Below are 14,260 nucleotides of genomic sequence, written 5' to 3'. Positions count from 1 at the left end.
GGCCAGCCGGCCCACACTCACAGGAAGGGGAATTAGAACTCATTTTTCCATGTGTGGGGGAGGGCAAGTTTGAGAAAATTTTAAATGCTCTGGTTTGTAATTCCCATATCAGTGGCATCACTATTTTATAAGAGGAAACTGTGAACTGTGGAGGTATGAGTGCCTTGCCTGCTCTCTCCTGGCATAGGTAGCAGAACAAGAATGAGATGATTCTCCTGGTATCTAACCACTCTTTCACTTCCAGTGGAGATTGTAAATGTGAGTATAATGTGCCTCATAAAATACCTTTACCCCCTCACCACGGAGGCCCTCTATGGATATAAACCCACTCTTCATGGGACTAAATATTTCAGAATTGCATACTTATTATTCAAAAACCTAGCTGCTCTTGGCAGCAAGGGAAGCCCACTAGTGATTCCATCACCAGTACTGGCCACTGCTTTCCAATGTTATTGGGAAGCATTTGATTTTGTCAACTTTGACTCCATTTGACCAACTGTATGTGATTCAAAGAACATCTTTCATCCTCCCCCGCCCCCCCATCACCCTGCTCTATTTACTCAGTCAACCAAACTAGACTTGTTAGGGCCAATTCAAAAGATGGCAGCCTTGAGGTTAAACATCATGGAAAGATTCTAGTACAGAAGTTTCTTAGGTGTTCCTAGTAGTTTCCTCTGCATGCTGGAGAGGCTTGTGCTGAAGACATTGCTAGCCCACTGGTCTGCGTATGCAATAGAGCCCACGCGTGTTGATAATTATTTTTTCCTGTTTTTCCTGATTTTATTCTCATTCCTGATTTGGCTCAGAGATCAGGAATTCTGATACAGTGGTTCCTAATTTCTGCCCCTTAGGGAAACACAAGATTTTTGGTGACATATAAAATGCATATGCATGACTGTCATGTGTCTTTGTGGATTTCAGAAAGAGAGAGGGCCAAGGACACAAACCTGCAGGATCATGTTTACATTCATGTACATACTCAGATTCCCCATTCTTGCCACAATGCATCTCCTAGGAAGCATAGATCCATAGATTAATGGAACAGAATAAGGAATATAGAACTCAGAAATCAACCCACATAAATATGACCAATTGGCTTTTTACAAAGGTGCAAAGATAATTCAATGCAGAAATGTCCTCTTAAAAATGGAGTTGGGCCCTGGCTGATGTGGCTCAGTGGATTGAGTGCTGACCTGAGAACCAAAGAGTCACTGGTTCGATTCCCAGTCAGGGCACCTGTGTGGGTTGCGGGCCAAGTCTCCAGTAGGGGGCGCTTGAGAGGCAACCACAAATTAATGTTTCTCTCCCTCTCTATCTCCCTCCCTTCTCCTCTCTAAAAGTAAAATCTTTATATTTAAAAAAATAGAGTTGAAACAACTGGACAACCATATGCAAACAAATAAACTTAAACCTAAACCTTACACATTATAAAAATAACTAACTCAAAATGGATCATAAATCTAAATATAAAATATGTATATCTACTAGAAGAAAACACAGGATAAAATCTTTGAGGCCTGAGGTTAAGCAAACGGTCCCCAGACCGGACACCAGAAGCACACACTATAAAAGAAAAAATTAACTTGGACTTCCTTAAAATTAAAAACTTTTCATCTGTGAAAGACACTTATGAGAATGAAAAGGCAAGCTGGGAGAAAATATTGATCAAATCACGTGCCTGACAAAGGACTTGTGTCATAATATATAAATTCTCAAAAGTCAACAGTAAGGAAACAACCCAATTTGAAAATGGGCAGCAAGGCACAAACACATGTTTCACTGACAAAGATATATACAGATGGCAAAAAAAAAAAAAAAAAAGGCATGAAAATGTGTTCAACATCATTAGCCATTAGAAAAATGCAAATTAAAACCCCAATGAGATAACACTGCACATCTCTTAGATTAGCTAAAATAAAAAGCATTGGCAATCCTAACTCCTCTTGAGAATGTGGAACATCTAGACTACTCAGACATTAGAGGTGAAAGTAAATGATACAGCCATGCTGGAAAGCACTTTGGTGGTTTTTTATAATATTAAACATACATTTCCCATAAGACTCAGCCATCCTACCCCTAGGTTTCTTTCTTCAGAGAGTTGAAAACTTATGGTCACATAAAAATTTTTACACAAATGTCTACAGCAGTTGTATTCATAATCACTGAAAACAAGAAACACCCCAAATTTCCTCCAGCTGTGGTCCATCCATACAATTGAAAGCAACAGAAAGGGCAAGATATTGACAGGTGCACCAACTTGGATGCATCTCAAAAGCATTCTGCTGGGTATGAGAAGCCAGACTCAAAAGATTGTATGCTGTAGAGTTGCATTGATCTGACATTCTGGAAAAGAGAGCATAGTGATGGAGGGCAGAGCTGGAGTTGCCAGGGGTTACAGGTGTGAAAAGAATGAAAGAGTTCTGGTAGGAACTGGTTTCTCTCTGGATTGTGATGATGGTTACATGAATTTATACATGTGCTGAAGTTTATAGAACTGAGCCCCAAAGAAAAAGTCATGTTTACTGTATGTTAATGTTGAGTAAAAACATTTTAAAGTATATGTCATTAGTATTACCTTTTCTAGACAAATGAAATTAAGCTGAAACTCCTTTGCCTCTGACTCCATCAATTTCCCTACAACTCCTCACAGCAGGTTTGGTTAGTGCTGACTGGGGACATGTGGTACTGTTGCTGACTGTTTTTGCCTCTCTTTCCTGTCTCTGCTCACTTCTCCCTAATGTGAATCCCTCTTCCTCATTTCCTAATGTCCTAACCAGTTTCCTTCCCTAGACTCTCTCCTAGACTATCCCAGATGCATCCAAAAGCTGAGACCAGATTGCCTGGTCTGGCATTTAGTGCTTGGCTTCACTCTACCTATTCACTCTCCTGTCACTTTTCCTTCCCTCCTGTTCCCATTTTCCTGTTGAACTCAACCACCAGCATTCTTAGGGATGTCCTCCCTGCTCCCTGCCCATCCACCCCTTGATGCCAGCTTGAATGCAGCCCCTCCCTGTGGGCATCCCTGACCACCTCACATGTTTGACCTTTATGAACTCCTTTGTCAATTTGTTTAAACTTATTGCCTAGCTTTTGTCACATTGCACCTTGTATAATATAGTTCTTGAGGTATTAGGTGTTTTAGTTGATTTTCTGCAATATTCTTACCTAAACACAAATATTGTTGTCCTGTTAGCATGCATGTCATTTTACTGCAGCATACTTAGTTTCTGTGCTGTAAACTCAAGCAGCCAAAATTCATCACTCTTAGTTCAATGGCCCCATAACAGTGGTTTTAAATGAAGATGCAGAAGGAGGGAGAGTAGTGCTTCGCAGCATGGACACTCCAGCCAGTCTGGTTCATCACTTCCTAGTCATGTGGTGTCAACAAGCTACACACCTCTGAGTGCCTCAGCTTCATCTGTGAAATGGGAATGACAATACACCTACCTAAAAGGGTTGTTGAGAGAATTAAAGGAATTAATATGCATAAAGCACTTAAAATAGTGCCTCTTGCATAGCTAAGTGCCGGGCAGTGTTATCTATGTAACCAATGTCCCTTGAGGAACACCAGGAAAGACAGCCTGTGTTCTTTGAACCCTGCATTCAAAATCAGAACAGTTCAAAGGATCAACCAATCCAGGAGCTGGTTCTTTGAAAAGATAAATAAAATTGACAAGCCTTTAAGCAAACTCATCAAGAAAAAAAGGGAGAGGACCCAAATTAATAATATCAGAAATGAAAGAGGAGAAATAACAACTGATACCACAGAAATACAAAGGATAGTAAGAAACTACTATGAACAACTATATGCCAAGAAATTTGAAACCCTTGATGAAATGGACACATTTCTAGAAAAGTATAATCTTCCAACAGTGAAGGAGGAAGAAACAGAAAGCTTTAACAGACCGATAACAGCTGGGGAAATTGAAGCAGTAATCAAGAAACTCCCAGCACACAGAAGCCCTGGGCCGGATGGTTTCACAAGAGAATTTTACAAGACATTTAAGGAAGAACTAACCCCTGTCCTTCTCACAGTATCCCAAAAGATCCAAGAGGAGGGAAGACTCCCAGACTCTTTATGAGGCCAGCATCACCCTAATCCCAAAACCAGATAAAGACCCTACAAAGAAAACTACAGGCCAATTTCGCTGATGAACATAGACGCTAAAATTCTCAGCAAAATATTGGCAAACCGCATCCAAAAATACATTAAAAAGATTATCCACCATGATCAAGTGGGATTCATCCCAGAGATGCAGGGATGGCTCTATATATGCAAATTAATAAACATAATACAACACATAAATGAAAGACAAGACAAAAAACACATGATCATCTTACAGATGCAGAAAAAGCATTCATTAAGGTACAGCACCCATTTATGATCAAAACACTCAACAAAATGGGAATAAATGGGGCATTCCTCAACATAATTAAGGCCATATATGAAAAACCTGCAGCCAACATCATACTCAGTGGGCAAAAACTAAAAGCTTTTGCACTAAGATCGGGAACACGACAAGGATGTCCGCTTTCACCACTTCTCTTCAACATGGTACTGGAAGTCCTAGCCACAGTGGTCAGACAAGAAAAAGAAATAAAAGGCATCCAAATAGGAAAGGAGGAAGTAAAACTATCATTGTTTGCAGATGACATGATAGTATACATAGAAAACCCTGTAGACTCCACCAAAAAACTACTCAATCTAATAAGTGAATTTGGCAAAACAGCGGGATACAAAGTCAACATTCAGAAATCAAAGGCATTTTTGTACACCATCAATGAAATAGAAGAAGAAGAAATCAGGGGAAAAAAATACCATTCTATATAGCAACAAGAAAAATAAAGTACCTAGGAATAAATTTAACCAAGGAGGTAAAAGACCTGTACGCAGAAAACTATACAACATTGAAGAAAGAAATTAAGGAAGACACAAATAAATGAAAGCATATGCCGTGCTCATGGATTGGAAGAATTAATATCATCAAAGTGTCCATAATACCCAAAGCAATTTATAGATTCAATGCAATACCTATTAAGATACCAATGATGTATTTCACAGAAATAGAACAGACATTTCAAAAATTTATATGGAACCATAAACGACCCCAAAAGAACAGAAAGAAAAGCAACAGAAAGAAAAAAAGAACTACTAAACTTCACGACAGCATGGATAGAACTAGAGAGCATTATGGTCAGCGAAATAAGCCAGGGGTGAAAGACAAATACCATATGATCTCACCTATAAGTGGAACCTAACCAACAAAACAAAGATGCAAGGAAAATAAGACCAGCAATACTGAAAGGAAAAGAAACCAACAGACACAAGAGGGAAGGAGGAAGGGGTGGGTGGGGGAAAAGGAAGGGAAGAGGCAAGTCAAGGAACATATAGCAAGGACTCATGGACTAAACCAAAGTGGGGAAGGATTGAGGGAGGGGGAGGAAGGAGGGGACAGGGGAAAGTGGTGAGGGTAAGGCAGAGACAAATGTATTTGGAAAAATAAATTAATTAAAAAATAAAAATAAAACACTGATATAGAAAGGCTAAAAACAAAAACAAAATCAAAAGGTGAGGAGAAGGTGGGAGGGGGCAAGGGAAAGAGGTGGGGGAGAGGCAGAGACAAATGTATTTAAAAAGTAAATAAATAAAAAATAAAAATAAAAAAATAAAAAAATAAAATTAAAAAAAAAAAGGTGAGACTTGTATCAATGTATATTTAAAACACATGCGCACACACACACCTTCCCCTTCTTCCAACCCTCTTTTCTACCTCTCTCTCTTTCTGTCTCTCTTAAACTCAATCAGAAGAAGCAATGTGATGTGAAATGGGCAGAAGATTTGAACAGACACTTCACAAAAGAAGATATATGAGAGAATATTAAGCATGTGAAAGATGTTTATCATCATTAGTCATCAGAAAAATGCAAATTAAAACCACAATAAGATAATACCACAATGGCTAAGTGAAAAAAAGACTGACAATACCAAGAGTTGACAAGGATGTGGAGCAATTGGAAGCCTCATACATTGCTGGTGGAATTGCAAATACAGTACAGCCCCTTTGTGTAGCAGGATGGCAGTATCTGATAATGTTAAAGATACATTTTTCATATGACTCAGTGATTTCACACCTATGTATTTATCCAAGAGAAAAGAAGGCCTATGTCTACACAAAGACATGGACATGGATATTCAGAACAGCATTATTCTTAATAACCCAACTGGAAACATCCCAGTGGGATACTAGTTGGCATTTAAAAACAATAGAATATTAATTTATATTAACAACATGGATAAATCTCAAAAACTTTATGTTAAATGAAAGTCAATGGACTTTCTGCTTCCATTTATATGAAATTCTAAAAAAAAGGCAAAACTTAAGTGATCAGTGGCTTTCTGTGGCTGTCACCAAAGAGAGATCACCAACAAAGAAGTAGGAGAAAACATTTTAAGGGTAAGGGAACTGCTTTTTATGTGGGTTTTGGTGGTGGTTACACAGTTACCAAAATTCATCAACCTATACTCTTAAAATGGGTAAGTTTTATTGATATAAATAGTGCCTTAAAGGAAAAACAACCCAAAAGCTGATTGCTTACATGTCTTTCAATTTGTCATCCCAGTGCCTTAGGAGTGATGGTCTTGGGACTTGCCCAGCAGACCTCACTGAAAATAAGGTACCTCAAGCTTTGTTTTCTTTTTCCTGCCTCAGAGCTGTGGATCTAGCTAATAGTAACTAGTTTCCAGTGGGCACTATTGTGCATCCTAGGCAGAAGCTGATGGAAACAAGCTTGTGTTCCTGTCATGATATGAGCCATGTTCATTGTCATTACAGCCGTTGAAGAGGAATACAGAGTAATAATAAGCTGGATGTTGTCAGCTCACAAGTAATATATAATGGGAAAAGTAGGACAGGAACAGTGCTTTTTTTGGCTAAGGAGGTCGCATGTCACTCTTTAAAATCTAGGCCAAAAAATATTTATAATGCACAGACAACCACTCAGAATATTAAAAGATTCCTTTCTTCTCTCCCATGTGCTTGAACACTATGCTTTTTACTATGGACCAGCGAAAGAACAAGCAGCATCTTACTGCTACACCTCCAGTAAGTGTGTGACTGAGAAAGCATATGGGAAGACAGTGCTTGGGTAGGAATGAGACCTTTGTACAAACCTCTTAAGAATTTCAGGTCCTCCCAAAAACCCAAGGATGAGAATGAAAAGAAAGTAAGGAAAAGGAAGAAACCCTTAGGTATGGGTGGCCACTTTAGGTGAGCTTTGAAGAATTGCCTGAGATACTATCAGAAAACAGCCCAAACTGAACTGTAATAAGGAAAAGATGGCTTATAAATGGGTGTGTTATAAAAACAGGTTGAGTGTTATTAGGCAGAGGCAAACAGAGTCATTATGGTCACCATGCCATCTAGGAAAGGGCATTTGTGATGAGTCCCTGCATTTCCAAGGGCTGTTGGGGGAAGCAGAATCTTCACCTGATCCTGACACCTGTAGATATTGACACCTACCCCAAGCAAGATGAATCCCTCTGATGAGAACAAGTGATCAACTCCCCCAGACACCTTGATCCCAGGCCCCAGGGTGCCAGAGCAGTAGGTTGACCATGTTTGACAGGCCCTGCAGCATGGCCCCTGCTCTCCCAGTGAGCTGACTTGCAGATCATTCTGTCCTGGGTGAGTTTGGGAATGGTAGGTCAGCTTTCCCAGGCTTGCATCACTTTTGAATGAGCTGAACATTGATGTGGAACCCATCCCGTGGAGCTGAGAGACAGCCCCTGGGACTTTGGTGTATAATTAAGGGTTGAGGCCTTTGGAGTGGCCCTGCTTCCCAGACTTCTCCAGTGAGGGTAGGCTTCCTGCATTGTGTGTCCTATTAGCTGTGACTTCCTATTCAAGTTTCTGGGAATCCTAGGGTTTCTCAGAGGGGCCTCCAGAGGGCTCCCCCACCTCACCTGAACAGATGCACTTGGATCTCTGTGTAGGTGTGCAGTGTTATGTGTTAATTTTTTATTTTTTAAAATTTTTTTTTGAATCCTAAGATTTTTTTTTATTTTCTTTTTTTAAAGTTTATTTATTTTTTCAAATGCATTTGTCTCTGCCTTTTCCTCACCACTTTCCCTTTATCCCTCCCTCAACTCTTCCCCTTTGGTTTTTTCCATGAGTCCTTGCTATATGTTCCTTGACTTTCCCCTTCCCTTCTTTTTGCCCCGCCCCCCTCCCTCCTTCCCTCTTGTGTCTGTTGGTTTCTTTTCCTTTCAGTGTTGCTGGTCTTATTTTCCTTGCATCTTTGTATTGTTGGTTAGGTTCCACTTATAGGTGAGATCATATGGTATTTCTCTTTCACCCCCTGGCCTATTTCGCTTAGCATAATTTTTTAATAAACTTATTTTTTAGAGCAGTTTTAGGTTCACAGAAAAATAGAATGGAGAGTACAGGAGAGTATTGGAAAGGAGTACTTTCCAATATACTCCCCGTCCCTACATATTCACAGCCTCTCCATTATCAACACACACCACCAAAGTGGTACATTTGCTATAATTGATGAACCTCCAGTGACTGACTCATCATAATCACCCAAAGTCCATAGTTTATATGAAGTTACACTTTGGTGTTGTACATTCTCTGGGTTTGGACAAATGTATAATAACAGGTATCCATCATTATAGTATCATATAGAGTAGTTTCACTGCCCTAAAGAATCCTCTGTGCTCTTCCTATTTATCTCTCACTACCTCAACTCCTGACAGCTACTGGTCTTTTTACTGTCTCCATAGTTTTTTTTCCAGAATGTCATACAGTTGGAATCATGCAGTATGTAACCTTATCTGATTGGCTTCTTTCACTTGGTAATATGCATTTAAGTTTCCCCCGTGTCGTTAAAAGTGTTTAGCCACTCTTATCAGCATGACACCCACAAGCAGCCCCTATCACACATTGGCCCTGGGTTGGGCATGACTTGCAGATGGTTTCATGTGGGGTGTGCTTCATCTCCCAGGCAAGATAATGAGCTCTGGGGCAGTGGCCCAGACGTATGCTCTGGGTGGCACTGGTTCTCTACTGGGCACTCAGGATCCTGGCTTGGCACCATCCATGACTTGGCACCAAAGGCTGGGTGCCCTAAGTTGGGGAACATAGTTTGAGGCCAAGGAAGGACTGACTATCTGAGAGAAACCCCCTGGACTGCAGTGTCTAAACAGCATGTTCCTTGCTCTTTGAAGGTCAAAGCTCTGTGAAGTCAGAAAAAGCAACATCTGGCAACAGCTAATCTGTACAATTTTGCAACTGAGTCAGAACTTACTTATTAATACTGTCTTTTTTTATGGACAAGAGTCTAGCAAAACGCTTTTCTGTCTCCTTCATTCAGCTCCGAATTATGGCAAATGCTACTTTCCCTGAAAGAGTGTTGATTGGATGATCACAACAGAACATGTGCTGAAAGAAAGTACCTCCATTTCATAAGAAAGCCTTTATGAAGCAGAATTTTCCAGTAACTTGTGTGTTTTGTGTTTACAGAGCTTCTCGAAACAAGTCTGAGAAGAAGCGTCGGGACCAGTTCAATATTCTCATCAAAGAGCTTAGCTCCATGCTCCCTGGAAACACACGGAAAATGGACAAAACCACTGTACTGGAAAAGGTCATCGGATTTCTGCAGAAGCACAATGGTAAAAGCTATGCCTCTCTTTGTTGTTACCTCATTCCTGCCCTTTCATTAGTGGTGACTTCATCATGCTGGGCTTTCTGCTCAATTCTCCCTCCCTGCAAAGCCCGATCTCATCAGTAATAGGCTCCCTCTGTCCAAGGTACCCTGCCTGCTCTAAGAGACCATCTCCAGCAGGTTTGAGAGAGGACACTCATCTCCCAAATTGCTTCGTTAGCTGGAGGAAAAAATCCAGACCAGCCTCACAGGTGGCACCCAGCCCTGTGGAATGGCATTCACAGTGGAAGCATCTTGATTAACAAGCATTTTTCATCCAACCCTAAGAAATGCAGTACCCACATTCATTATCCCCTGGATCATATTGTACTATTCCTCCAACCACTTCTGTCACCATCCCTAAACAATCTGGCCTTCAAAGCTCTACCATGAAAAAGAAAATGAAAATCATTAATTCACTTATCAAATTAATTTTGATTAAGACATAATTCACCATAAAATTTACCAAGTTGAAGTTTATAATTGAGTGGTTTTTAGTATACTTACAAGGTTGTGCAACCATTAACACTATCCAATTTTATTATCCCAAAAGAAACCCCATGCTCATTAGTATATACATCCCATATTCCCTCCCTCCAAATCCTGGAAACCACTAATCTACTTTCTGTCTCTATAGGTTTGCCTATTCTGGGCACTTCATAAAAAATGGAATCATACAGTATGCGGTTTTTTGTTTCTGGCCTGTTTCATGTAGCATCCATATTTTGACAAGTTTCTGTATTTTGTTCCATTTTATGGCCAAAAAATATCTGTTGTATTGATATACCAAATTTCTTTTATTCATTTATCAGTTGATGGATATGTGCGTTGTTTCCAGTTTCTGGATGTTATTAATAATGCTGCTATCAACTGCATATACAAATTTTTGTTTGGATCTATGTTTTCAGTTCTTCTGGATTTATACCTGGGAGTACAATTTCTGGGTCAAATGGCAATTCAATGTGTAAGTTTTTGAGAACTAAGAGACTGTTTTTCAAAGTGGCTGCCCAATTTTACATTCTCAGAAGTAATGTATAAGGGTTAGAATTTGTTCATCTCCTCACCAACACTGGTTATTGTCTGGTCATGCATGTATGTGTGTGTTTATTATAGTCATCCTAGTTGGTATGAAGCCATATCTCATTGTGGCTTTGATTTGCATCTCCCTAATGATTAATAATGTTGAGCTTTTCCTGTGATCATTAGCTATATATGTCTTGTTTATAGAAATGCCTATTGAAATTATTTTGCCCCTTTTTAAATTGGACTATTTATCTTTCTGTTGTTGGGTTGTGAGAGTTTTTCATATAGTCTATATACTAAACCCTTATCAGATATATGATTTACAAATATTTCCCCCGTTCTATGAATTGTCTTTTTACTTTTTTACTCCTGTCCTCTGACACACAAAGTTTTCAAGTCTGGTAAATCCACTTTACCTTTTTGTTTTTGTTAGTTGCTTGTGCCTTAGTAATCAGAGCTAATCTAAGGTCATGGATATTTAATTTATGTTCCCCTCTAAGAATTTTACAGTTTTAAGCTATAGATGAAGTGTTTGGATATAAGCCAGAAGTTGAGCACTTAGATATTTGATCCATTTTGAGTTAATTTTTATGTATGCAATGAGATAAGGAGTCAAAATTCAGCTTTTTGCATGGGGCTATCCAGTTAGCCCTGAGAGCCATTGGAAAAAAAACTTTTGAACACTTTATATATGTACATAGAACACACACATCATAACTGTACAGATGAATTACTTATCACAAAGTGAACACAACTGGGAAGCCAACACCCAGGTCAAGAAAAAGAAGTTTCCCCAGTAAATGTCCCTTTCTTCTTATCTATCTCTGTTTTCCCTAAAGGTCGTATCTATTTTGGTTTCTAATACCAGAGATTGTCTTTGCCTGTTGGGACCTTATTCAGGTGGAATTATATATATGAACTTGATGTTTGTGAGATTAATATGTGTTCTGGTGCTATGGCTGGTTCGTTTTCATTAGTATAGAGTATTCCATTATATGAATTTACCACTTGAATCCACCCTTGAATTTATGTCTTCCTCAACTCATGCCCTCTCCTTTTACTTGCCTTCATACCCTTTTCCCTGTTAACATTGAAGTCCCATGCATTTACCTATAGACAGGACAAAAAAATTGGAGAACAGTTAAGAGGTTTAGGTAGATAGTAAGAATCAATAAGAGCAGAATTCTTTTTTCCTTAACCATGATATCATACATAGTCAAGTAAGAAATGTCAGATTATTGAGGAGATATTAAAGTTCTTCTGTGCTTGTGATGAAACTTCTCTTCCAATGAATATCTTCCTAGACGAGATGATTTCATGAAAGAGGGCATAGCTGGGACATTAGAAAGTTTCATTATATTTGTTATTCTTTTATTATTTTTTTAGTACTTGTATATGCCTATTAAAAATATGACAGTAGTGATGTGTGTGTGAGTGTGTGTGTGAGTGTGTGTGTGTGTGTGTGTGTGTGTGTGTCCTCCCTATTTTTTTCCAAAGCCTCCCAGGCAAAGTAAAGAATATGTTCATTGCTTTTGCTAAAAGTCGGGGAAGAACAACAGTCAAGCAGGATTAGAATATGGTGTTGCAGCAGTATTTGATGGCCCCAATAATTTAATCAAAATGGTTATATTTCTGAAATAATGATTTAGCCTAGTGAAATAGCAGGTTAGTTTGATTACCAAGATATATTGTGCAAATTATTCAAACTAGGTCAGTGCCACTTGAATGCAAGACAGTGGATAAACAGGACAGCTGAGATCAAGTTCATCAATGTGATATTTATTCTGGGCTCTGTTGGCTGTGGAATTACAGAATTGTTACATCGAGGACCCAGAATGACCAGTCTTCAGAAGTGCAGCTCCCTGACACCAGGGGCTCCTGTCTCTGTCTTGCCTTTTTCCTAAGACTGAGGCCTACTCTGCATAGTCCAGCATCTCACTCATCCTCTGTGATTTCATATTCAAAAGAAATCAGAAAATCTATGGCAGATTTTATGGAGAAATATGGTGGTTGGACCAAAATTTGGATTAAAGCAAAAAACAAAACAGACAGTAACTTTACTGATAACCCAAATGGACATGAACTCCACAGGCCTGTGCAACAGGGTAGAGAATCCCAGGATCAGCTCTCATGAGCCAGGCAGGCATCATGCTAAGAGCTCTTTGTATACTAACACAGCTATCTGAGGTTCATATTCTCCTTGAGTTAGTGCCATTTCACAGATGAGGCAACCAAGGCACAGAGATGGTGCAGACAACCAGAAAAGGGCAGAATTTATACCTGGCAGTCTATCCCAGGGCCCAAGTTATGAACACTGCACCACACTGCTTCTCAAAAGGTGATTTATGGGGCTCTTAAAGATATTTGTATCAGAGCTACACTATACCTGTTCATTAGTGTGGCCATTCAGATTACTGGTTCTCAAGCTTGCCACTCAGTTGATTTACCTGAGGAGCTTTTAAAAGTATGTATAACTGGATCACACCTTAGAGGTCAATAATCAGAATTTTTAGGGGTAGAACCACAGTGCTGAGATGGAGCCAGTTCATACCAGCTTGTAAAAGATGATCATTAAATTTCCAGGAGTTTTGCAAGCCAGTTGACAGCATTAAATTAGCCACTGTGGGAGTATTTACACCACAAAAGTGGGCAAACACTACAAGTCAGGGCTTTCTGTTGTAGATATGGGGAGCCTTATTACAAGCGCACCACTGGGTAAGGCCCAAGCATTTATATTTTTAAAGATCCCTGGGTGATTCCAGTGTGCAGCCAGGGTTAAGAACTATAGATTTAGACATGCTTTATACACTCATGCTAAATGGAGACTTCATGATAAGTAAGGAAAGATGATTGGGTCCAGGTATTTGTTATAATTATTTAGCTCTTTCCTAATTAATTTTTCAAGCATCCCAATTTTCTCAGCTCAGGAGATAAATCTTGGTCCTATAATGCATGCCTAGTCCGTTTGAAGTAATTAAAATCAAAATGAGAATCTGATCATGTTTGTCTGTAGAAAAATTTTGTGCCATCATTATCTATACAAGAGAGAAGCCCCTAAATTATGTAAATAGGAGTATTGGACATTCTTATCCATGTCCATCTAAATGTTACTTCTACAAGGCCAGGCTGACCTGCACACTTTCCAGTTTCTGCGTGAATCTCAAGCTGATTTAATGTCATTTTCTCCCAGCATCAAATACCAGTCCTCTTATGCCATTTCAGTACATTCGCCTCAGTGGTTGGCAATGGGGTGGAGAAGGCTGCAGAACAAGGGGAAATGTCTCTGTTGGCAGGGTTATATTCACCAGCCCAACAGAGACTTTTTGCCCCATTTTCCAGACTTTGACTACCTACAGCCCAAAGATATACTGCTCTTTCTTGGCATATACCAGGATCAGTCAATAGGTGAGTGCTCTAAGGAACAGCTATAACTTAAAGCTATATAGAATTTTGGGGTTCAGCTGTTAATTGCATTGTTTTCCTGCACAATTGTTCTCAGGTGGTTTTGAGTCCCTTGTTAGAACCCAGTGTG

General features: G+C 39.4%; 1 protein-coding gene across 1 annotated transcript in view; it reads left to right on the top strand.

Moving 5' to 3' along the window:
• NPAS2 (neuronal PAS domain protein 2) overlaps positions 1-14,260 on the top strand; it is a 179,676-nt gene that overhangs the window by 77,213 nt on the left and 88,203 nt on the right. The window contains exon 3 of the mRNA XM_054578030.1: positions 9,525-9,673. Coding sequence (XP_054434005.1) covers positions 9,525-9,673 — 149 coding nt within the window. The remainder of the gene's footprint in view (positions 1-9,524; positions 9,674-14,260) is intronic.

The sequence above is a fragment of the Pteronotus mesoamericanus genome, unplaced genomic scaffold (genome assembly GCF_021234165.1).
Source record: "Pteronotus mesoamericanus isolate MK-2021 breed Mesoamerican mustached bat unplaced genomic scaffold, CSHL_Meso_final contig_48, whole genome shotgun sequence".
Lineage (NCBI taxonomy): Eukaryota > Metazoa > Chordata > Mammalia > Chiroptera > Mormoopidae > Pteronotus > Pteronotus mesoamericanus.
Note: the sequence above shows the minus strand (reverse complement) of the source record. Positions and strands in the feature narration are given on the sequence as shown.